The 26,329-nt window shown below is 37.6% G+C and overlaps 1 protein-coding gene across 16 annotated transcripts in view; it reads left to right on the top strand.

Annotated features, from left to right (window-relative positions):
- The window catches only part of PTPRM (protein tyrosine phosphatase receptor type M), an 808,815-nt gene that overhangs the window by 260,615 nt on the left and 521,871 nt on the right, over positions 1–26,329 (top strand). For all 16 annotated transcript variants that reach the window (XM_019755757.3, XM_019755755.3, XM_074340349.2 and 13 more), the window contains exon 3: positions 24,721–24,992. In XM_019755757.3, coding sequence (XP_019611316.1) covers positions 24,721–24,992 — 272 coding nt within the window. The remainder of the gene's footprint in view (positions 1–24,720; positions 24,993–26,329) is intronic.

Genomic DNA, 26,329 nt, shown 5'->3' with positions numbered 1-26,329 from the left:
GCTCTGACTACCCAGAGTTAGCAGACCCCACAAATTAAGGGCAAAATCCTTTGATTCTGACACTAAATATCCACAGTTAGCATAGATGTTAAAGAACAAGACCCCCCTGAAAAAAGACTGCCTTTACCTCAGATGCCAGCTGCAAGTAGGGTCCCCAGGTCACCCACAATTGTGTTTAACTTGGCTACAAATTTGAGGATTCCCATGATTCCCCTTCAGGTTCAATAATTCACTAGAATGATTCACAGAGCACAGAAGAACACTCTTGTTACAATTATAGTATTATTATGAAAGATAAAACTCAGGAACAGTTAAATGGAAGAAGTGCCAAGGCAGCATTTGGGGGCAGTGTGGTGGGGACACACACAGCTTCCAAGTCCTTTCTTAGGATCCGGTTATGCCACCTCCTTGCACATCAATGTGTTTACCAACCTGGAAGCTGCCCTGAGCTTCAGTGTCCAGACTTTTTATTGAAGTTTTGTTACATAAGAATGATTGATTAAACCATTGGCTGTGGGACTGAACTCAGTCACCAATCCCTCTGAAAATGTCAGCCCTCTAATCAGATGGTTTGTCTTTCTGGTGACCAGACCCCATCCTGAAGCTATCTAGGGGTCTCTCCGTGAGTCAACTCCTTAACATCACAGACACACTCCTGTCACTCAGGAAATTCCAACGGTTTTTGAAGCTCTGTGCCAGGAACCAGGGACAGAGACCAGATATATTATTTTTATTATACCAACGATAAATTGTAGGTGCCATTCTGTAATATTCTAGATGCTCAATTTAAAGATGGTCTGCACATTTTCCAACAAAAATACTAACACTTTATATGTTAATGGTTAACAGAATACTCCAGAACTTACCAGTTTCAAAAAGAAGAAAATATGGTCTTTCAACAAAACCTGTCCAGTCACAGGTTATGATGGAAAAAGTAAATGGTATCTCTTGCCATTCTTCTTTAATGAAAGTAATATATGCTCTAAATCCAGTTTAAGAGAGGGTTTGTCATTTTATCTCCTTGAAGGCTAAAGCAGTCACCCTGCCTGGCATTCTTTTACTTGAAGGTAGGAAGGAAGTTCCTTTGCGTCAGGTGTTTCCATCCTGTGCCTCAGGCTCACTTTCGAATGCCAGATTTGAGCAACCTCTAGCCGTTTGGTATCAGTAATGGGGCATTCACAGGCACCTCTCTGGGACCAGCCGACTCATGGCAATTGAGAAGTGAGAACAACCTTTTATTTGAATCTTTTGTCTGGAGCTATCCAAGGCAGGATGAAACTAGTTTATATTCCACATTCTGTTCAGGTAAGTTAAGTTTCAGTAGAAAACTCTCTGGAAACCTTCGTGAGGTTGTTTGCTATATAGAGTCCAAGAGCCGAAATGACTCCCGAGCAGCAGGAGAACCTATAGGGCCATGAGTATCAGCTCATTTGCTGTCTGACCATATGCCGTTGTTCTCTAAGCTCCCACCTGGAACAAGTATCAGGAATACCCTAAAGGCTAAGGATCCAGGGTCTTCTCCTAGGCTAGACACTGGGCCATGTGCAGGTAAATCTTTGCCACATTATCATGGAAGCTAATGTTCTGAAATGAAAAGTGACACTAAAGTTGAAATTACAGCACAGCATGGCTGTCCTTAATCCTCGGCGGATGACTTGTCCTGGGGGCTGACGTTTCAAGATGGCTGACAGTTGGCACCCTTTAGTAACAGAAATTATTTTAACCACTTTTAAATTAAAATCATCTGAACTCTATCAGGCACCCCTCTGCCTTGCTGAGCGTAAACTAACAGGTTAGTGGTAAGTTAAGGTCATCATGAAGAATATAGATGTTTTCTGTCAGTCCTGCTGCAGCATAGTGGCTTACGTGTGCCCATAACTGTGATCCTTGATCGAGTCTTGACTGTTTTTTATATTTTATAGTGTGTTCCCTTTTGGCAACTCATTTTCCTCATTGTTTCCTGCATGTCTGCTTTTATCCATTTCTTCCTTTCCTGTATATTTTTGAAGATTCAGAAATCAGACAACATAATTTTTGTGTATATGTCAAATACAGGCTCTGAGCCATCCAAATAAATGAGTGGACTTGGCGACATCTGTTTGGCTGTTCAGGGTTGTTTGTTTGTTTGTTTGTTTTGGTGGGGGTATACTTACTCTGTAGGACTTAACTTTTCATGTTGCTAACAAATAACTGAATTCTAAATAGATAGAACCCCATCCTCTCATCTCTTCATTTCACTGCCTACTAACAAATATAAAGTCTGATAGATAATTTCAAGTATTAAACTGAGTGATATTTATGTGAAAATATTATTTAAAAAACATTTATTTTAATATTTTCTTTTTCAGAATAACTTTTAAGTATTCTTTGCTTCCAGTTCCGTTTTCCCCTCTGGGTATGGCAGTAATTCTGCCTAATGAAAAGGTTTAAAGATGCTCTCTAAAATGCTCTCCAAAAGAACTGCCTCTCTGGCAGTTAACTCTCATGGGGGTAGAGTAGCTTTCAAACCCCTCACAGTAATGGTTAGTTTTAAAGTATCTGACCTGTTTTGTGCCAGGTGGGACTTCAACTCCCTGGAAGACCACTTACAGCAGCAATGCAGCTCTTGAAAGTTTTATAAAAGCAAAGCACCAAGCTGTAAAGAACAAAGCATTTTAATGTGAGCCACTATTACTTCTGGAAGAGCTCGGTTGCTCTCCTTGAAAGACACTATGATTCCTAAGGCAACTGTGGAAATGCTGCTCCTCATGCAGTCAGATCACATTTTGATTTCAGTTGTGGAACACTGGTTAATCCTTCTAAAGTTAGCACAGTGAATAAATTCAGGTGAAGCACAAGTGTTCCTCCATCCTTCAAGATAAGGATGGCCATTATTTATATTTGTACGGTGCTTTAAAATTTCTCAGTGATGGTCCAGTTTAGTTTTTAAATTACCCTGACGATAATGCTCAAGTTGCATTAGCCCCTCTTTTCTGCAGTGCTTCTCTATCACTTAGTGCTTTCATAGATGTCTGATATACACTTATAAGTTTGTATTCTGATTCTTCGATTATACGGCTGCTTACCCTGTTAGACTTGAAGCATCTGAGGGCCATGGACCTGTCTTCCTTAATATCAGTGCCTTACCTATAAAAGCCTCACAAGTGTTTATTGAATGAACAGGTAACAAACCCCTAATGCATTTTCCTTCCGCCACTGGCCTGGGTAACTACTCATTCTGGGAGACTCAGCTTAGAGATCCCTTTCTTTTTTTTCTGTTTTCTTTTTTTTTTTCCTTTTTTCTTTTATTAGTTTCAGGTGCACAAAACAATGGAATAGTTAGACATTTGTCATTTATATCCCTCACACAGTGATAACCCCCACCTCTCTGAGATAACTTTAGTGCCCCTTTTCTCTATGCCCTAAATGACTGTTGAAACAGTTCTATCACTGCTTAGATTATTGCAATACAATTATTGGCCTACCCCACTAGGATTAAGAATGAGGCTTGAGTTTTACTCAACTAGTGAATCAGTGGTGCCTACTATAGTGCCTGCCATACAGAAGTTACTCCAGACATGTTTATAGATTTAAGGAGTGAAAGAAGATAAGGTTGTAATTGTAGACTGGTAAGACCTTGAATGCCTTGCTCAGAAGTTTGGAACATATGGTGGAAGTACTTGCAAAATGCCTGAAGTTTACTCTTTCTTCCTAGTGTGTTAATTATATAAATGGTAAAGAGAAAAAAAAAATAATAAAAAAAATATCCGTACTGGTAAGGTACACAAAGTGATTTTAAAATACACACATTGGCATTTCTTGTTTCTAATACATTTGGATCATTTATTCAACAGCTGATTGAGTGTTCGCCATATACCAAGTAATATGCAAGGTTGGGAATTTAGACGTACAAAATTTGCTATTTTGCTTTTTGTCAGGTAACTTAAATTGTCAGAATAATATGGAATTACTGTTCTACATCATTTTGGGCTAAGAATCGTATTGGACATCATCAGCTTCCCAGCCTCTCAATATCCATTTAGACATAAAATCCTTTGATTGTAACTTGAAATATCCCTTTTGTCCTTTCCCACTTCTCCAATATCACCACTCAACGTCGGTCTATCATTGGTCTACTGTTCCTAATATTTCCCCTGTATGTCAACGTAAAAAATTATATTATTGTGCATTTACGTTTGTGTGGCTTTGGAATTCTATCAAGTGTGTTTATGTCTACATGGTCTGTTTCTTCATCTGGATTAAGAGCAATACCTTACACTAGTTATTTACCAAAATATTGGTTAAATAAAAGAGAAATTAGTCTTGAGTAAAAATACCTATGACAATCAATGTTTTTCTTTTCTACATTTCTTTCCATTTCATTACCAGCAGCCATGAATGTATTATTTGTATAGTAATTAATGTTGGGAATAATTCTTGTGGTGACTCTTGACCAAACGTGAATGGAAAACTCTTTATTGAGGAAGAAAATGTAGTGTACTTAGCATCATCCAGTATTGCTATAATTCATCACAAATGTTTCTAGCCCCCTGACTCTTTTAGCACTTAGCAGATAATGTTTGTCTTCTCTAGGATTGTGTAAACTAAGGAAATAGGACATCTGTTTTGAATAATTTGACCTTAAATCACATTTTTAAGTAAAGCCACATGAATGTTATTATATGATTTTATTGCATTAGGAAGCAATAAGAATAAACAGTATTCTCTGGGCTTCTGAAGAGATCAGGGGTTTATACTATATTAAATGTCTTATTTAAAATTCATGTTTTTCAGTGATCCTTGTTAGTTTTTAAAGAAATAGATTTTATTCTCATCTCCTTATTTTGTATTTAGTCACAAACTCTTTTGTTTATTTGAAAAAAACTAAAACTAATTTTGGCTCTGTACTGTTGTCTTAAGCATGGTGGGTTTTTAAGTAAGACAATAATAGCTCATGTGATTTGAGAATCAAATAATTTAATTTTTTAAGAGTTGCAATTCAAAGTTGAAGATGACCCCTAATAGCTATTTTTTGTTGTTGTTCCTCTGTTTTTAAGCATATGCCACAAGTATTTGGTTATCTAACTCTGTGACGTGCTATGAAATCTTGATTATATGTTGGGTTAAAACATCTGCCTTAGAATGAGACTGACTGGATTAAAATCCTAGTTTTCTGTGTGACCTTGGGGAAGATTTTTAACCCTTCTAATATAAAATGATAATATTTTTCGCAATGGGTTATTGAGGGGATCAAATAAAAGAATAGATGTAAAGTGCTTAATGGGGAGAGTGGCACATAGCAAGTATTGAATAAATGTTCAGTAACAACAACAGTAATAATGTGAAGAAGTGGTAATGACTGTCTATGTTTAGAGCAGAGATGGCCAAGAGAAAGCTTCTTCTGGGCTCAAATCCACATTAGTCTGTCTGCTATTCTCTGTCCGAAATCATAGGGCCACTTTATGTAAAACACTGACCATTATCATTAATAAATAAAAAATTACTATATTCATGTCTGGAGAAATTGTTTAGTATTTATAGCCAATAAATAAACACATTGAAAAATTAAAAATACATATACGTTTTAGCCAGCAACCTGACTCATAGGACTCTATTCTACAGAAATAAAAACATCATTGTATCCACGTGGATGTTTATTGCAGTATGTTTTGTAGTAGCAAGTACTAGAAATGTTGGACTATGTCCATATGTCCGTATTGGCCTAAAGAGTTGTCCATGTTATATTATTGGTTAAGGGACAAAACTGCAGATGAATGTGTCAGGTTATTATTCTTTGAAAAACATGGGAAATAGCTAAAAAAAATACCTCATATCTGTGAATGTGTTTGTGCATAAAGAAGGGTTTTGGAGGAAATTTACTATTATCTCAGTGGGACAATTTTGTGAGTGAGTGAGAATGAGGAAGAAGTGGTTAATTTTTCCTTTGAAATCCTTTATTTTTTGACTTTTAATAATGGCATATATTATTTTTGTTATTTATAAAAAGTAAAGGAAGAAATTAAAGCACAGGGAAAGAACTGGGCCTATGTGTAGAACAAAAACGTCTGCCATGTTCTTTAAAATTGGGTAGTTCTTTGCTGTTGTAAAAGCTAATATATAGAATTTTCTTTGGAATTTTCCCAAGTACACAGTTATTTCTCTTGTAAGATCAAGTCATCATCAGGTGAGTGCATTTTGAAAAGAGCTTAACAAAAATGAATCATTTAAATTGGTTAAAATTTAAGCTATGTGAAATTGACTTACAAGGGGAAATAAAATATGCTAAAGGCGGGGGATGAAAAGAACCAAAAACCTCTTCAGAACTCCATGAAAGATAAGAGAGAGTTGTTTTAAAACCTTAGAGCTTATTAAAAATGTAAGAAGTTACATTGTATTCTGAAGGAAAAAAACAACTAAAACATAATAGTGGAATTCCTATAAAAGTAATTTTCCACCCAACTAAGCTTAGAGATATGGAGATAGAATAATATATCCTAATATGTTTGTAGATCACCTACCTGATAAACTAAATCAAGATTGAGTACTGAATTGAACTGTTTTAATTAAACTACAATTCCTACAGATTGAAAATGCTAAGCGAGAGAGAGAGAACGAAAAGCTTCATTCAGAGATTCTCTATGAATATAATTGAACTATCTAACAGTGGTTAAATTGATAATATTATGGTATATCCAAGGATACTGTGGGTATATATGGAATATTTTTGGTAACATTCATCATTTTTTCCAAAAACTGAGCTTTACCATCTTTGCTCTTTTTTCAGTAAATTTGTTTGCAAAATCCATTCTTTCCCTCCCTCTGCATATATATATGTGAAGGTGTGTGTGTGTGTGTTTGTGTGTGCATATATATATATATATATATATATATATATATATATATACACACACATATATATATATAATATATATATGTGTATGTGTATAATTCACAGTTTATCTTTTTTGACTTCTTAAAGTTATTTTCAGGTGTACAAAACAACGTAATAATTAGACATTTACATCCCCCACAAAGTGATAACCCCCCCATATATTTTTTTGAATCTTGATATAAATTCATTCTTAGGTGATTTTTAAAAAAATTATTTAGATCAAATTAGATTTCCAAATCTATTATCCTTTTTTGAATAATGTCCAACCGAATACTTTCAGAAAGACCCATTAATTTTCTTTAATGCATTTTCAGTGACATAACATGATCCAAAATTCAGTCCATTTAGATATTGTTAGCTTTTTACAAGTTTATTATCTAAAACTTTAATAATGAAAATGTTCAAAATACACAGCGGTAGAGAACATACTTTGCATATACTCATTACTTAGACTCAACCACATATTGTTAGCTTTTACCGCATGGCACGCTGTCCCTGAAACTTGGTGTCTTAAAACAATACCCATAGCTGACTGGGTCAGCAGTTTGGGCTGGGCTTAGCTCAGTGGTTCTGTTGATCTGGGCTGTGTGTGGCTATTCTTGGTGGGGCTACGTCAGCAGTCAGCTGGGACCGCGGTGGGAGAGCTTATCTCTGCTTCACAGGGTCCCCGTCCTCCAGCAGGCTAGTCCGCACTTGTTCACCTGGTAATAAACAAGTTTTCCTCTTTCCTGGTACCCGTAGGTTCATTTATCAGAATTAGACTTTATTTCTGTGTGCGTGTTTGTGTGTGTGTGTGTGTGTGTGTGTGTGTGTAATATATATCTACTCAAGAGGACATAATGTCCTTCCTAAAGTTGTCTAACTAATGTGCTGCTTCATAACCTGAGAGGCAGTGTGGTATCATGCTTTAGAACACAGACTCCGAGCCATTTTGCCCAGGGGTCATATTTTATCTCTACCACTTACTAGCTGAATGACCTTGAGCAAGTTACTTAACCTCTCTATGCCTTAGCTTTCTTGTCTTCTGTAAGAGTTAAAAGAATTAATATATATATAAAGCACTTAGAAGAATAACTCGTACATATTAAATATTATATATATGTTAGCTATTCCTAATCCTCACATTAATAGTCAATATATTTACATATTTACTTGAACATTTTAAATTAGTTTTGTAAATACAATTAACAGCTTTCACAATCACCATTAATTATTGTACCATTTTACTCTTGTAATAAAAATGTACATTTATGATTCAATAGACTTGGTAAAATTTCAACATTCAATCACTTAGGAGATTTTTCACTCTGAGTTATATCTAGAATGATTACGTAGATCTGAAAATTAATCTTTAGATATTGAAAATAAATCCAAATGGCATACCTGGTTTGTATTATTGACCTTGTTATGTTGAATACTGGGAATGTCAAAAAAATGTATACAAGTGGACACTTTGGTCAACGTTACTCAAGCAGTAGTTTGTTGTAATCAGAAGTGTCTGGACTCTGATGGTAACCACTTTGAGCACCTTTAGTAATTGCAGAAGTAAAACGTGACTTGTATTCATCTTTTGTTTTTGGTATATATGGAGTGCAACAATTTTAATAGTTTTTTTTTCCTTTCTTAAAATGTGTGTACATTTTTTGGCACCCTCTGTATATATGGATGACAGTAGTCTATATAATCACATTATCATCGATACACATAACCACAGAGGTACCAAAAATTATTTTAAAGTAGATGTTCAACTAGTCCATCTTCCTAAGCTAAAGCCAAATACATTTGGATAAAAACCAGGGCCACAGCTAAACTTCGACACTATGTACCAGGCACTCTTCTAAGAAGCATCCTATGTGAATTATTTAATTCACTGAGCAGCCTCTTTGAAATGGGTACAATTTTATCCCCACTTCTTGAAGCACAGCGAAGTTAGCTAGCCTGCTCAGTGACATCCAGTACATTTCCAAGTCAAAATCTTTGGATTTTGGCTGCCTGGCCCCGGAGCCCCAGCTCTTCACTTAATCTCCGGGAGCCCCTCTGTCCTGTCCTGCACTTGGATGTATACTTGTCCACCCTAGTTCTTATAGCCCTTAGAACATCTTTCAAAGTAGGCACTCTTTTCTTTATAGGTGAGTTGATCAGTTTTAGAGTGATTTTCATCAGGTCACAGGGCTAAGTAATTTTTGAAGGTGAAATTTCTCTCCCAGCCTACCCTAGAGGGGTAAAGAGCATGACTCTCTTTATGGTCTTTACTATTAAGTGATGTAATAAATTACTGTGCTTCCTTCCTGAACACATGCCGGAGTTTCACCAGAACCTCATACACGTTTGCTTTTAAGAAATTTAAGAAATTTACTCATGTTTAAACATTTGCTTTCATTTAAATTTCTTGATTTAGTGGTCAAGATGAATATTTTCCCAGGCGTCTCTTTACTAATTGAATTTCTGCTAATGCAAATTGCCTTTTCAGACCATTTGCTAATTATGTAGTGGTGTCTTGATGCTTTTTCTGATTAATCTAACAGGTTCCTTAACTTCCAGACTGTTTTGGTCATTTATAAATTTGATATTATATCATCAGTTTAATGTGGTGACCAGTTTATTTTCCCCTACTGTCCTTATTAAGTTTTTATTTTTTTTAATGAGTTTATTTGAGCCAAACTGAGGACATATTTTGGGGAGCAAAAACCTCAAATGCTCCAGAGAATAACAGTTTTGTCGTTTCTTTTAAACATTTGAAATTAGGAGGGAATGTAAGGAAGATTACATGAAGGTGGGAGGAAGCAAGTGGGGATTGGATTACAGGATAGTTTACAAGATTATGTGCTGTCTTGAGGGTTAATACTCCCTTTGAAGAGTATTACTTCCGGTATTTTAAAGGTGGATTAACCTAGATGCACAAGAACAATGGACAGGGCTAGTTTAAAATCTTTAGAAGTTATATGCCTGGGGCATGACTACCCACCATGACCTACCTGGTTAGGAATTTATGATCAAATCTCTCTGTGAGGTTACTTTCCATAAGACCCCTTTTTTTCATATAGTTTCTCATTTTGCTCATAAATTAATTTGAAGGATGCATTGATGATCAACCTTTTAGTCAGATAGTGTGCTCTCACAGTGCTAGGAAGGCTTATTCCTGGGAAGTCTCAGTATCAATGTGGTGTTATGGGCCATTGGAGATGGGGCAGTACTGTAACCGTGGGCTCTGCATTGAGGCTGAATTTTTCCCAAAGATTCAGGGCAGGTAAACAGAAGCAGTCAGGTCTTATGGCTTTCATTGCAAAAAAACACTGGATCACTTCTATCCTGTGAACTACCATGATCTGAGTTTTGCCTTCTGTCTTGTTTTTCTGTATTTGATATCTAGTATAACATTTACATAAGCCATAAACTGGGTATTAACATCTATCTTACACATGTTCAGTAATAATAAACTGTTGGATTATACAGAAAAACTCAAACAACTGTAGCTATTATTATAACTAATATCATTAGCATACAGTTGAAAACAATCAAACAAAATAGATTCTGAGTTAATATCAATCCATAGGTGTATACAGGCCTTGTCTATGTCTTGGGACAGCTGTCTACCTCTGTAATCAGCAGCTTCTCATCTTTGAGGAGTCTTTGATGTCTGTAGGCAGGAGTAGATGTCCATTCACTATTAGGCGCCTGATAAGGCCCCTTCCAGTGAGGTTGGAGAGTGTCTTTCATTTGAAAAAACAACAACAAAAACCCAGAATCTCCAGGTGGCAGTCAGTGATCATTAAAGTTTTTGTCTCCTGGGAGCTTGCTGTGAAAGAAAGAAGTTATTTGACATTTTCTTGAAGTGACTCTATCAAACATTAGCGATCGTGTAAGATGTCTCCTTTCAATAATGTCAACTTGTAAGTTCCTCCATCTAATTTGAGTCCAGCTAAAATGAACTATTATGCATGAGGGAATGCAAATACCAAAAAATGGGGAGCCGGAGCAAGGAAGAACCAAGTATCCATCTTGGGTTTCCCATAGCCCTGTTTGTTTAATTTGCAACCATTGTTTACCTATCCAATATACCCAAAAAGTGTTTCATCGCTTATTTTACATGAAATTTAACATAAAAAACAGAACACAAATCTTTTGAGGTGTTCCATGGGCCCTTTTGGAACATCGCAAAGTTATTTCTACAATACTGAAATTGTAATCCTTAAAACTTCAATGTCTAATGAAAACTGAGAAGTAATCAATTAGCATTCTTTAGCTTGAGCATTTTATAACCTCTACAAACATTTTCCATAGACATAAAAAGTCAGTTATTAACATGGACTTATTTTTATAAAACTCAGGCAAAATAAAGACATGTCGGGTTTACTTAAACCAACAAACTTCATCTGGCTTTTGTTTATTAAGGATTAATCTTAGATTACGTGAACCTGAAAAGCATTTGTGTTAGTTTCTATGTTTCTGAGAATTTTTGAATACCCAATTATTACAAGTGCTAGTCTTTAATTTTAACAATATCATCCGCCAACCGGAGGTAGAAAATCATACATATGTAGATCCATATAGACAGACACAAATGGAGAACAGTTAGATTCAAATTTTATTTTTGAGGCATTTATAATTTATATCTGTCCACGACAAATCAAGTTCCAAATGACTTTCCCCCTTTTAAAAGAAGGAAAGCCATTTTTAATACCTCATAGAATTGGGTTCACACTAAGGGACATCATAGGCAGATGCATTTAGATACTTAGATAACTAAATTCTTTCTCTCTCTCTCTCTCTCTCTCTCTCTCTCTCTCTCTCTCTCTCTCTCTCTCTCTCTCTTTCTGTTCTTCCCACCCTCCCTTTCTCTTTTGTAAATCCTTTTACATCCTTTCACTTTAGCTTAGGGGAGGCCTGTTCTGAGACAGCCTCATATAATTTTTGTGGGTTTTCCCCTCATTTATTCTGCCTAATTTTATAGCCAGCTTTTTATAATTGTGCACACAAAAGATTAATTTAGAAGTATCAAAATATCCTCATTTTTGGCCATCTTAGTATTAAATGGGGAGATGACCATCATGGGGCTTGTCAACCTCAGAGTCATGATTTTCCGTATTAATTTTGAGATCTGTAGAGTCTGAACAAACATAGAGGGAAAACCAGCCCTTACATGTCTCTGGACAAGCCAAATGCAGTGGATATCCCTATAGGACTGCTTTAAACCCTAGAGCAAAGTTTTCTTCAGGCGATGTCACAAAGATTTTTAGTCACCTAAGAATACCCAAGCAAGGCCAGCAAGAGCTTACCAGTGCTGGGACTGTGACACTTTCCAAGGTAAGGGCCCTTCTTTCAGGCCTCTGTCTCAGGGTAAACTCATTCCAGGGCACCCTGCCTTTCTCCCCAGGGCTCCTGCTGGCTTCTCAAGGATCAGCTGCTTTACCACACTGGATGACTCCCAGCACCCATTTCTGCCACTCCAGATTCAGGGTTCTAAACAACCATCATCACCTCATTGGCTGTTTGGGTTAGGAAAGCAAGTGTCCTTTCTCTTTCAGAGCTAAAGAGAGTTTAATCTCTCATGTAACCAGCAAAGATTTTGTTCAGAATTTAGTAAGCAATCCAATTAAAAAGCCAAAATGAAAAGCAGAAACCCATTTTCTTTTTCTTTTCCCTGAGTTATCTCAACCCTTATCCACCTCAAGAATTTTCTAAGAACAGCTCAAATAAAGTCATACCCTGCTACTTAAATCCAGGAGGCCCAGAATTCTGACAGAGACTCACCTAAGTTCACCTGATGTGAAGCAGGGAGCCTGTGGGGCATGATGGCCCTTGCTTGCACCTAGCACTTGACCTGGGTGCACAGGTGTGGGTGATCCTAGGTGGGCTGCTTTGGAATCCTGCCGACTGATAAATAAATGTCTTTGTAAGAAACATTCAGACCTGGGATTTCCAGTCAAGATGGCAGAGTAGGTAAATGCTGTGCTTGCATTCTCTCACGACCACATCAAAATTACAACTAAATTACAAAACATCCACCATTGAGAATCACCGAAGTCCAACAACTAAGGACATAGAGAAAAAGCCACCTTGAGACTGATGGGAGGGGTGGAGATGCAAAATGGGGCTGGCCCCCATACCTATGAGTGGCAGTTGAAAATTAGGAGGGATATCACAGCTGCAGCTGTCCCACTTGAGGAGCAAGTGGTCCTAGCCCTGGACCAGGCTCCCCAGCTCAGGGTTTCAGTGCCAGGAAGATAAGTCCCCCCCACCCCCCAAGCCTCCATACAACTTCTGGTTCTAAAAACCAGCAGAGATTGTGGCTGAGAGAGATGGTGAGCAGCTGGAGTCCCAAGTGTTTCTCTTAAAGGGCCCACTCTTGGACTTACTCACTGATGACTGACTCTGAGCTCCACTGCTGGGGCAGCAGCTGGAAAGAGGACAGGGACAAACAGGGAAGAAATGACTTGTCTGGTTTGAGGGTGAAGTCTGGGGGGGCAGCTTTCTCCTGGACACAAGTGCTGACAGAAGCCATTGTTTTCTTACTGAGCTCTCCCAGCTCCTGGTGTGCAGACACAAGAGGCTGCCATATCTGAATCTCCATCAACCCAACTAATCCCATTTGCCATGCCCTGGTGATTCCCTGAGATTCTGCCCCGCCCAACTTGCTGTTCCACCCAAGATGCTTCCAGTGATTTTCTATACAAACGGCCTGTCTTGGATCATGCTTTGGAATTTCACAAAACCTCTCAAAGGTTCACAAACCTCAGACAAGCAGTATCTGGCCTGGTGAACCTCATACCTCTTGTTAACCAGCCCTCAACCCAGCACTAGTGACAGATGCCTCGGCTCCCAGGTTAGCCTCTCCCAGAACAGAACAAAGCTCCAGAAAAAGAACTAAATAATATGGAGGTAAGCAATCTCCCAGATGCAGAGTTCAAAACACTGGTTATAAGGATAGTCAGTGATCTCAGGGAGAACTTTGACAATGAGATAAAAAACATAAAAATAGAGATAGAAAACATAAGAGAAAATGAGAAATGAAGACTGCAATAACTGAAATAAAGAATATATTAGAGGAAATCAATATAGATTAGGTGAAGCAGAGGATCAAATCAATGATTTGAAAGGTAAGGTAGTAGAAAACTCCTGATTAAAACAGCAGAAAGAAAAAAAGAATCCAAAAAATGAGATAGTTTAACGAGCCTCTGGGACATCATCACACATATCAACATTTGCATCATAGGGGTACCAGAAGGAGAAGAGAGAGAGCAAGGAATTGAAAACCTATCTGAAGAAATATTGATGGAAATCTTTCCTAACCTGTTAAAGACAATGAATATTCAAACCCAGGAAGTGCACAGTCCCAAGCAAAATAAACCCAAATATGCCCTCACCAAGAACATCATAATTAAAATGCCAAAGGTTAAAGACAAAGACAGAATCTCAAAAGCAGCAAGAGATAGGCAGTTAGTTGCCTACAAGGTAGTTCCCATGAGACCATCAGCTGATTTCTCAACAGAAACTTTGCAGGCCAGAGGGGATTGGCAAGAAATATTCAACGTGATGGAAAGAAAGGACCTACAACCAAGACTACTGTACCCAGCAAAGCTATCATTTAGAATTGAAGGACAGATAAAAAGCTTCCCTGACAAGAAAAAGTGAAAGAATCCATCATCACCAAAGTGGTATTACAAGAAATATTAAAGGGACTATTTTAAGAAGAAGATAAAAAATAGGAAAAAGAAAATGAGAATAACTACATATTTATCATCAGTTACTGTAAATGTAATGGATTAAATACTCCAATCAAAAGACTGAATAAATGAGAAAACAAAACCCTAATATATGCTGCCTACAAAAGACTCCAGATTGAAAGATACACCCAGACTGAAAGTAAAGGGATGGAAAAAGATTTTTCATGAAAATGTAAATGGAAAAAAAAAAAGTTGAGATAGCAATACATATACTAGACAAAATAGACTTTAAAACAAAAGCTATAACAAAGAGACAAAACACGATCTAATAATCCCACTTCTGGGTATTTATCTGAAGAAATCCAGAATACTACTTCAAAGGGACATGTGCATCCATGTGTTCACTGAAGCATAATTTGCAGTAACCAAGACATAGAGGCAACCTGGCTGTTTATCAGTGGATGAGTGGGTAAAGAAGAGGCGGTACATATACGTAAACAATGGATTATTACTCAGCCTTAAAAAAAAGAATAAAATCTTTCATTCTTCAACAACACGGATGAACCTAGAGGTTATTGTGCTGAATGGAGTACGTCAGACAGAGAAAGCAAATGACATACAATTTTATGTCAACTGTAATTAAAACATTTAAAAAAATAAAGAAAGAAACAACAACAAAAAAAAGGCCAATACTGTAGAGAATTTTTGTAAGAGTTTATTTGAGCCAAACTGACGACACATGCCAGGCAGCAAGATCTCAGATGCACCAGCCTTGTTAAGTTTTGATAATTCCTTCTTTCTTCTCTTTGATCCAGCAGTGCAAACCTCTGTGTGGTTCTGGCTTCTGACCTCAGCCAGACTAATGAAACATGTTAAGATACTTGGTTTTCTCATCAGGAGTATGCGGAGTTCTTAGTCAAGGATGTTAACAGAACTGTATTTTATGACAGAGGATGATTTAGCTAGCTTCTTTTGAGTACCACTAGCATACTTTTGCTAAGCTGAAAATGACAAACGTATGCACTATTAAAATATTTAAGTTTGGTTTATAATTTATGTAGACGCTAACTATAATTTCTCCATAAAGCAAGACATAGTTTAGCTGGTAGACTATCACAAGATATACATGTGGAAAAAAATCATCTCTAAATCAACAGTAATTTAGGAAAAAAATAAGTGGAAGCTTATATTGTGATGGCTCGTGTCATTCTGAGGTTTAGAACAAAAACAAACTTTCTAAAGATGTCAATCAGTAAAATGCCTGACATATGGGAAATGAAGCAGTCTCTTAAGAACGTTCTAAACAGTCTTCCTGTCACTTCTCCATTGTTGTACTTGTGTCTCATTTCCTGAGATACAGTCATTAGTGTCATCAGATAGTTAAAAGGTTGTGCTTGCTTTACTCTGTTCTTTACTTATGGATTATAAAGTACACACCTAGTGTTTTCCAGCTGAGTCACGGAAGCAGTTTGTCTAGATGACACACTGTGATATGAGTTCTCATTACAGCTGCACTTATGAAATGAGAGCACATTACTTCTCTCAGTGGACCCCTCAGAGTTTCTTCCATTTTCCATGAGGCTCTTTGTTCCTTCTTTGTCTCATATGATAACTGTCTCAAAAGGCCTTTTTTAAAGAGTTTCTAGGTGACAGTTCCAAATCCTCAAATTTTACAGGCACTTCAGGTTTTAGTTATGTAAATGTTGCTAAATTTAATGGATCTGATTTGTTCATTTTGTAATTTTTTTTTCTATCTTTCCTCAAAGCAGAATATTTAAAATATAAAGCTAATCTGTGAGGTTCTTGCTGGAGGAATTGGTCCAGGTTTTACTGTTTATAGTTCTCGAAATGCCCAGTAGATAATTGGGTGCTCAGATGAATCCTGCCATGGCTAACAGTGACTGGTTAAGGTGCATGAATATATTTCGGTCAGCTCAGTATTTTTATGAATAATAAATATAAAAATACCCATTTAGTTATGCTGTGAATCACTAAATTGACAATGGCATGGCTTCTGGGTGTTTAATGTAAATGTCTTGAAGCAAGTATTTTATGCACATTTTAGGTATATGAACTCTGCTGATTATTAATTTTCTAGCCCCTACGTTGATGTGGAATTCTCTTGGGGAGAACAGAGTGCCATGCATAATACTGCCTGGTGTGACTTGTATGGAGGCCCGTGTCTGACGAGCTTCTCTCTTTTCTCCCAGTGAGAGCGCTGACTGGACTCCATACGGGTGAAGAAGTGCAGTTGTTCAGAGAGTTTTGCTTGGGAAGTTCCCTGTGATACGGTGTTACTTCTTTGCCCTCTTACTGTATTTTCATGAGCATATTAGAAACGTGGCAACAATCAGTGCAGTTAACAAATGGTCTTGACCAGTAATTGTTGAGAATACACAAGAAAGGCAAGAAGAGAGAGGGCAAAACAGAAAAGGAAATATGACCTTTGGGTGAAGAGACAATTTTCCTTATTCAAGTATTGTTCTCTAGTGGTTTCAAAATAAGTATTCAGTGATCGTACCTGGGTAAAATTTTTGAAAGGGGCATAGAAGAGGCAGTAACTTAAGAAGGATGGATGCCTGACGTCTGGTCTGCAGAACATAACTGTGACTGAGGAGACAGCTGTTTCCTCAGGCTGAAATGGGTGCTAATAAGTACTTTTAAAGTGATGTTGGCACCTCCTGCAGAGGCTTTGTTCCCTTTGAGCTTTGCTCCCTGAGTTCATTTATTTCTCCACAGGCTTCCTCTTCCCTGTTTCACTAGGTTTCTCATCAGAAAAGACTTATTCTTTAGGACCATTGTTAGTACTGGCTGAGGGAACAGGAGGAGGGATGTAACCTGGTATCTTGATATTTGAAGAATGAGATCAATTTGAAATTATAAATTAAAAATAAAAAGCCTCCTTACCCAGGAGGCAGGGCATACTTTGTTGATTTTGTTTGTTGGGGAGGAGTAGCAGTATGGCTTTAAAACACTCGTGGGCTGTGAAATCAATTGTGGGTTGCTCCCAGCATTTGTTTACTTATTTGTGTTGTAAAATGATAAGGTAGAATAGGAAATGTGAATATAATACACATACATATGTGGTAAGAAACACAGTGATACTTTTATCAATTAATTTGCTTTTTAGTTTAGCAATAGCAAATTCTATGTATTGAATCTTGTCCAGTCTGGGTTTGGCTTACTGGATTTTTGTTTTGTTTTGTTTTGTTTTTTCAGTTACAGTTGATATTCAATATTATATTAGTTTCAGGTGTACAGCATAGTGGTTGGACATTTATATAATTTATGAAGTGGTCACCACAATCTAGTACCCAACTGACCCCATACACAGTTATTACAATATTATTGACTGTCTTCCCTATGCATTACCCAACATCCCCATGACTATTTTGTAACTACCAATTTGTACTTCTTAATCCCTTCACCTTTCTCACCCATTCCCCCCAACCCCGCCTCTCATCTGGCAGCCATCAGTTTGTTCTCTGTATGTGCGAGTTTGTTTCTGTTTTGTTTGTGCATTTATTTTGTTCTTTAGATTTCACATACAAATGAAATCATATGTTATTTGTTTTTCTCTAATTCCACTTAGCATAATACCCTCTAGGTCTATCCAGGTTGTAATAAATGGCAAGATCTCATTTTTTATATCTGAGTAATATTCCCTTGTATACATATAGTGACACATTTTTTTCATGGTGTTTTGTGTCTGAATATGTGTGCATATATATGTAAGTGTCCATATGCACACACAATATCACACATGTATACTGGGTTGCAATATACAATATAGTTGATACTATGAGTTACCATCAAAATGTTTGAAAAATACTGGTTTTAGAGCATAGCCTTTGGGGCTTGAATGTAAAAAATACATATTCTTCTAGCTCTATCAGATGCTGTCAGTGGGTCCCTTTGGTGAGTTAACTGTTCTGTGTGTTTCTTCCGGTCTTTCTTGTTCGGAGGAGTTAACGAGATGGAGTATAATGAGCACTGGGCCCTGGCCTGGGAGGCACAGTTTACTTCCCTGCGTCCTCCCCTTCCCTTAAGAACAGCCAAGATATGCTGTGATTCCGCTCATCCTCTGCTGAGTTCCCGTCATTTTCTTCTTAGCTGGAAGCCAATTGTTTTCTGAATTCAGAGTCTTGGGGCTGTCTTCCGACTCACCATGATTGTGTTTGTTTCTTCTCTGTCTGTTTGCTTCCTACAGATCCCTCTCTGTTTTCTTCTACCATTTGTTTTTTTGTTTTTTTTTTAATCATAGCCAAAGCGCTTGGCTTTATAGCCATTTTCTTTGCATTAAGAAACAAGAAAAGAAAACAACAACAACAACATATTATTCCTTTCTTTCAATTTACCTGTCTCAGTGTTCCTCTTCTACTGTAAAGAAAACAATCTATATTTGGGAACCAAGAATGCTATACCCCTATGACTTTAAGCCTATGCCGCTCAATGTGATCTGCAGATGAGATGTGTTCCACACATTGTTCCTGGTTCACAACCAGCCCAGAAATTGAGAGCAAGTCTTTGGAAACTTTTATGGGAATTTGACAAAGTAATTTTATGTTTATTTAATCTAGTAAAAAAAATTGGGGCTTACATTTTTTCATGCTTTTTTGTTTCCTTTTTCTAGAAATCCATGTTTATTATATTTTACATAAATATGGTCTGAGATGCAGCAGAAATGTAAAAAAACTATGCTCTTTTTATTGTTTGAGAAGCACAGCTCTACATAATTGTCATAAGTGGTGTATCTAAATTGGTCTGAAGAAACACAAATGGCCAAGTAAATTAGAGTCACGATATATGACAGCAAAGATGGAACTTGTAAACTTTTTATGTAGCCTTGGGATCGATCTTAAGTTCAAAATTTGAAGGCATTGTCATAGGGGAATAAATAAAGACAAAACGCCCAAAGGGAGAGAAAGACCAATGATCTGTGTGCTTTTACTAAAACTAAGAAGCTTAAAAAGTGAATTTCATAATGGCTTTGTGGTTTATAAAATGCCAAAGTATTTATTAACACACATGACGGAAAACACCGCCTTTTTTGTTGTGTGCACAAAGTTTCTCAAATGTAGGAAGAGAATTCATACAGTTTCCTCAACCTTTAAAAGTCTCGAGTCTCTACCACATCCATGCAAATTTTAATGATGGGGTAGAAGGGAATAACTAATTGTATGTGGTTATTGCTGCTGTCACAAACAATGATGGAAGATAGTCTAATCAAAAGCATTTACCAGTGGATATGATTAAGCTAAATTTAATTCACCCAAAGATTCAAGAATGTGGACATTGAATATTCTCATAACAGTTTTCCTTTCCAAAGAAACAAAAATAATTATTCTTAAAGACCTTCAAAGTCTGCCTGTAAAGACTGTTCCTTTTGAAGCCGACTCCATTACATGGAGCTTTTTTCATTTGCTGGCCATGCTCTACTTCCATACTAGTGATTTAACAGTGTTTTGTTATCTGAACACAAATAGAATTTCTATGCTAATTTGAATTCTGATTTCTTTTATTTATTTGCCCAGTTAGAGTGTTTTTTATAGGGGAAAAAATTGAGGTAAGGAAATACTTACCAAGGGAGACCCAATTACTCTTTGAAAATTCATTTCCTCACAGTCAAAACATTAAAGTGGAAGGTGAAAATTAAGCACTCAGGCATATAGGGATACTTAGCAAAACAGACTTAGTCTAAAATTGAATATAAATGTTTTGAATTCTTTAAGCATCAGCTGGTGAGTTGACTTTGCTTTCATACTAGATAGGTGATAAATTTGAACAATTAAAAGGTACCTCTTCCCTCCTGCCTGCCATTCTTTTTTTGCATACCTGTGAATTTACCCCAGAATTCTGGGCTGCTAAACTGTGCTAAACATAAATGTCCACTCTTTCTTCTGTAAACTCACCATAAGACACTAATGCAGCACCATCAGGAAATACCCCTACTGTGCTGGCTGAAATGCCACCTTCTTTTTATACATTGAAGCCAGGAAGCAAATTCTCATGGCCACAACAGAAATAAAGCTTCACTTCTCAAAGCTTATGCTTTTATTTTTGATTTTTATTTATCTTATTTTATTTACTTTTTTAAGTTCATTGAGGTGACCATGGTTAGTAAAGTTACATAGGTTTCAGGTGTATAGTTCTGTAATACCTCATCTATATATCACATTGTGTGTTCACCACCCAGAGTCAGTCCTCCTTCCATCACCATATATTTGATCCCTTTTACCCTCATCTACCACCCACCTCCTCCCTTACCCTCTGGTAACCACTAAACCATTGTTTGTGTCTGTGAGTTTTGTTTCTTTATTTGTTTGTCTTGTTCTTTTGTTGCTTTCAGTTTTATATCCCACATATCAGTGAAATCGTATGGTTCTTGACTTTTTCTGTCTGACTTATTTCGCTTAGCTTAATAATCTCAAGATCCATCCAGTAGAGACAAGATTGAGTCAAATACTCAATTCATTGAGTTTTGTAATACTGCAGTGCTAATGTTCTTCTCTCACAAAGAAAGGAAACTTAAAAATTACCACTTAGATGAGGTAGGAAATAGGTGAGGTAGGTTAGGATCAGGAGGGTGTGGTGTGGACAGGTAGAAATATATAGAGCTAAATGCTAAAGAATTGCAGAAAATTTAGAGAAGTAATGCATTTAGGAGGTATGAGGAAACCAAATAATCATCATGACAGTCACTTTTTTGAGCTTGTGTTACATGGCAAGCGTTGTCCTTTTTATGCATTAGTCATTCATTGTGGGAGCTCCATAGATTACCAATTAAGAGACCCTGTAGGAAGGAAAAGGGGGGACCACTCAGAGGAGCGTCCCAGGGAATAGGTGCTCAGAGAAGAGAGACTTTTGTGTGTGTGGACATCAGAGCGATGCTCAGTTGGTTTCTGGACAGCTTGGAGGAGGGTTTCCTTTGCCTGTGACTGTGGAGGCGGTCCAGATTGAATCGCCTTCTGAGGTCCAGCGAAGGAAGGAAACAGCGCAGGTTGAGCAGGTGCTTCCAACAGCACCACACACGTGTGTTTGGAACATCTCCGACAAATTTCACAAAATCACACACTGGATAATAGGTCTTGTGACGAGAATTGGGTTAGGGAAGACCACTCACAATCTATGCAGCTTTGTAGCCACAGAACCAATAAAAACAGTAACAACCCTAATAAAAGTACTGGCTCCATTAACTCCCATCTGGTGTTCAGCATCCCAGTGAATCCATCTGAGCGCTGCAGCCCAGAGCTCCAGCCTCCTTCCTCTCATTAGAGAGATCCTCAGAGTTATTCCCTTCTAATAAAGAACACTTTCTGCGAACTTCAAAATGCCATCTGGGGTTTGTCTTCTTCATCATCCCATGTTCTTTCCTTTCTAAACTCAGGAGGGGAGCAGAAGCTCCATAGTTTCTTCACCAGTTCTTGCAGTTTCCCAGACAACTTGACAGTAGAAAGAAGAATGCTTCTTGAAACCACTAAACTTCTTGCCTTCTTACACTAAATAAAGGTACTTCCTCAGGATTTTTAGCCTGTTTAGAAGCCATCAATCATGTGGACTTTTATTTGAGAGATTTGCCCCTGATCACTCTAAAACTTTAATTCCTGCAAAAATTCACACATGAAACCAAAGAGCCTTCTGAGTTATGTGGATGTCACTCCCCTATTTGCTAATCCTGTTGGAGCTAATCTGCATTGCAGAAGCATGCCGCATAACAAAGACTTTTCTGGCTCAAAGAAGGAGGGGGAAAAAGACTATAAAAATTAGAATCATTTGAGTATTTGTAATTTAGAATGTCCCCTTGACCTCAAAATAAAAATTTCTGACTGAGCATTTTGTGCTGGAATGGAGCATATTGAAGTATTGGAGGATAAGTTGTGTAGCTAGGAAAACTGTATTTTGGAGAACCCTGGTGATTTCCTGAACAGGATGGTAGGAAGTGTATACCAACCTGTGAAAAGAGATGGGTGTGTTTCAGCTTCATCCCAGCATCCAAACTAAACTGCGTAAGATTTGAGAAACACGGACTTTTGCCATCCTTTGTATATTGTCATGTTGGCCACCCATGGTTGCCCAAGTTTAAATGATGGAAATATGCAAGAAATGATACTCTTGATTCAGAGTTGGCTTCGAGGCCGTGTCAGGCCTCAGTACACATAGCTACATAGTGACAGCTATATTGCAGATAATAGAGCCCCAAATGATTGAATATGGAATAAATCTGTTTATAATTTACTAAGAGCAGAAATGTACAATTTTAACTCATGTTATAAACACCAGAAACCTGCTTTAGATTTGTGGTAGGGTTGGTCAACCTTAAGTATTTTGAAGGGTTTTGTTTGTTTGTTTACATTTTGTGGCATATAGTTAACCTAAATCATTTCAATGACATTGTCTTGCCACTTGTTCCCATTCTCTATCTCCAACTCTTTCTTAAATCACATTTGCAGTTCTTCCTTATTACTGGAATATATGTTCCATAGATAACCCTTCCCTTGTGGCTTGGCTTTCATATTTCCAGGTGCATAACATTCATCTCTTGAAAAATTGTTCTATTTTCAAATAGCTACTATAATTTTCCTTTGCTGTTGTGAAGGGGTTTGTTTTCTTCACGTATGCTCAAATGGCTCACGAAGAAATATGGGGTTATTGCAGTGTGGCAGGAAGAGTAATGGGCTGGAATCTCAGAGGTTCAAAGTTCTGGTTTTGCCATTAATTCATTCTAAAACCTGGATAAGCTGCTTCCTCATCTCTGTGACTCAATTCCTATATGTGCTAAATGGCATTAACACTAGCTCACCTCATATAGGGACACTCTGAGGGTAACATACATAAGCAAACCTTTTTTAATACTGACCCCTTAACACTACTAGCCTATTTATAAAGGATAGATTGACATTTATGTTTTTTTAATTGAGCCCTCATAGTAATTCTCTGGGAAAGGTAGTCTTCTCATGTGGCTGTTTAGGAAATCACGCTTGTAGACAAGGTAAAAACTTCACACTTTTTCTAGAATTGTGTATGTACGTTTATAGAGATGTCTGGTGTATACTAAAATACACACAAACATACATATGGACACCTCCTTGAAAATTACAGTTCACAATGAGGGAATTTTCAAAGGAATACTCAATGGCAGTGTTCTCCTCACCCAGGCGAAATCACGAGTCCAACCACCCTGGAGCGATAGTTTACTTTTCATCTTTATACTCCAGATTTAGGTGTTTCAATACAGGTTTCTTCTCTGCTGAAGACCTTTTTTTCTCTTTTATTTCAGAACATTTTGTTTTTATCTTTCTTTATGTGGTATGTAAAATTCATAGAAGTATTTTAGTTGTCCTTTCTGTTGATTGTAGACAGGGGAGGACCCAAGTGATGCAGTTCACGCGAGGGTATCCGGCAAGCCAGAATCCGTCGGGCGACCCATCGGCACTCACGGGTGGGCTAGGGCCATGCCTGTAAAGATACAGAAAGCTCATAGAGACTTCTGAGAGTAACCGTCCTCCAATTGGCACAGTGATTGCATCCATATGCTCCGTCATACCGCGTCCCGCAGTTAGTTGTTACAGCAGTGGGGGAAGGGTGGTGGTGCGGAACTGCGAGGATGACATTATGTTGCCAACAAGGAGCGTCATAGGGCTAATAAAGTTTTCTAAGGTTCCACAAATCAGACCAATATGTTATCTTTCTCGAGGTTGTATGAGAATCCTAAAGTGGTGGTGGTTTCCAAATGGTGAGAATTATAACTTAGTGTGGTCCAATAGAATTTCTGAAAAAAAATGGAAAGGTTCAGTGTCTGTGCTGTCCGATATGGCAGCCACTAGCACATGCGGCTTTTGAGTATTTGAAATGTAGCTCCTGTGACCGAGGAACTGAACTGTTAATGTTATGGAATTTTAATGAATTTTAATTAAAATAGTCACAGATGGCTAGTGACTACCAAACTGATGAGTGCATCTCTGCAAATGACGCATATTTCTGTTACTTTGGAGACTAATTGCAGTGATATCTAGGGAATTTTCCATTCACTTATCTTGAGAATACTTTTGGGGTAAAAAGAGACGGATTTTCAAAGCCTAAGTATTTGTTGAATTGCTGTGTCAATGTATGTAAATGATGGTGGCTTTTCTGAAAGGACTGGGAAGTTGTGTTTCAGGTTGTGACTCTCTGATTTCATTTCCACAGGCTCTTTCATGTTGGTGAACACATCTGGGAGATCTGAGGGGCAGAGAGCCCACCTCCTCTTACCTCAGCTTAAAGAAAATGACACCCACTGCATTGATTTTCACTACTTTGTATCCAGCAAGAGTAATTCTGCTCCCGGGTTACTCAATGTCTACGTGAAGGTCAATAACGGGCCTTTGGGGAATCCTATCTGGAATATATCTGGAGACCCGACACGTACCTGGAACAGGGCAGAACTGGCCATTAGTACTTTCTGGCCTAACTTTTATCAGGTATGCTTTTTGTTTTCATTTCATGTTTTGATGCATCATCTGTCTTCTAACAATATAGTCTTATTATCAGAGAATGCATAAGCAGTGTTAGTATTTCTTATACCAATGTAAGGAAAGCTTATGCTATTTGATAGGGAGCGTATTAAGGCTTTGTTTGTAACATTCAGTTGAGAAAGGAGTAAAAAACAGCATTCAAACTTGTTTATGCATATATCGTTTTTAAAAACAAACAAAACAAAAGCAGTAACCTGCAGCAGGGCAGAAAGTGCTATCTGCAAGGGTATTTTCGTTTCTATAGTAAGTAAGTCATATCTGATTCAGGGAGACATAACACTTGATTCTAAAAGGAGAAGCCCCTTCTTCCATGTGTGGATCTCAGTAGTGAATGAGTCATTAAGGAATGAGCCATCATGGAGAGCAGCTAGTGAGGTGCAGGGCCCTGCTCCCACCCCCAGAAGCAATGAAAAGAAAATAGCATGTGTAGGCTGAGTTCTCGTCATGCAGGGCCTGATGTCCCTGTTGCTGTTATTTGGGTTCTTCTCTTGAGACCCACATTGCTCACTTTGAGTTCTCTCACTTTGAGTTCTCATTTAAAGTATCAAGGGTGGAGGCCCAGGAGCAGTTAAGAAGTGGGACAAAAGCAGTCCTAATGTCACATCCTGATTGTCAGAGAGTTCCCATACCACAAGAGATCCTGACTCAGGATCAAAGGTAGGAATTAGTGCCAGTGGCATTCGGTGCTCTTTTTTCTTTTGTCCACAGCACCTTTAAAAATAACTTATTATTAAGAATTTTCACTTTCAAGCTAAGCGGATGCATTAAGGAAACTGCAATATTTTGCTTTTGTTTCTTAATTCCTTTGGCTCACTCAGGAGCCAGCGGGAACATGTGTACAGGGTCATCTCTCACACGTAACTGAGCTGCTCAGCTAGACTCAGGGAAGGGAAAAGTGGGTCTTCTCAAGGGCCGCTTGTCGTCCAAATGGCATGAACAACACCCAGGAGTCCATTCTACGGGTTTGCTGTTTATTGGAGAAGATGTATCAATTCCTCTATCCCTGGATTTGATATGGGAATAAATGGGCTGTAAATGTCTTGTTTTTATTGATCTTTGTACTCTTGTACCTGTAACAATTTCTGGTATTGAATGAGTGGTGAGTGTTTCTTGAACAGAAATGGAGGAGTAGCGAAAGCTCTGTTAGTTCACATATAAATTGTTAAAATCTTTATTTAGAGTACACTTTGGCAATACATTTTAAAGGTGTTAAAAATTTAGATATATCTAAATTTAGCAATCTACTGTTAGGAATTCATCCTAAGGAAATAGTGTAATGTGGC

This window comes from Rhinolophus sinicus, chromosome 4, assembly GCF_057876585.1.
Source record: "Rhinolophus sinicus isolate RSI-liver-muscle chromosome 4, RSI-T2T, whole genome shotgun sequence".
In the NCBI taxonomy this organism is placed as follows: domain Eukaryota; kingdom Metazoa; phylum Chordata; class Mammalia; order Chiroptera; family Rhinolophidae; genus Rhinolophus; species Rhinolophus sinicus.
The sequence above is the reverse complement of the archived record's forward strand: the minus strand, read 5'-3'. Positions and strand labels throughout refer to the sequence as shown.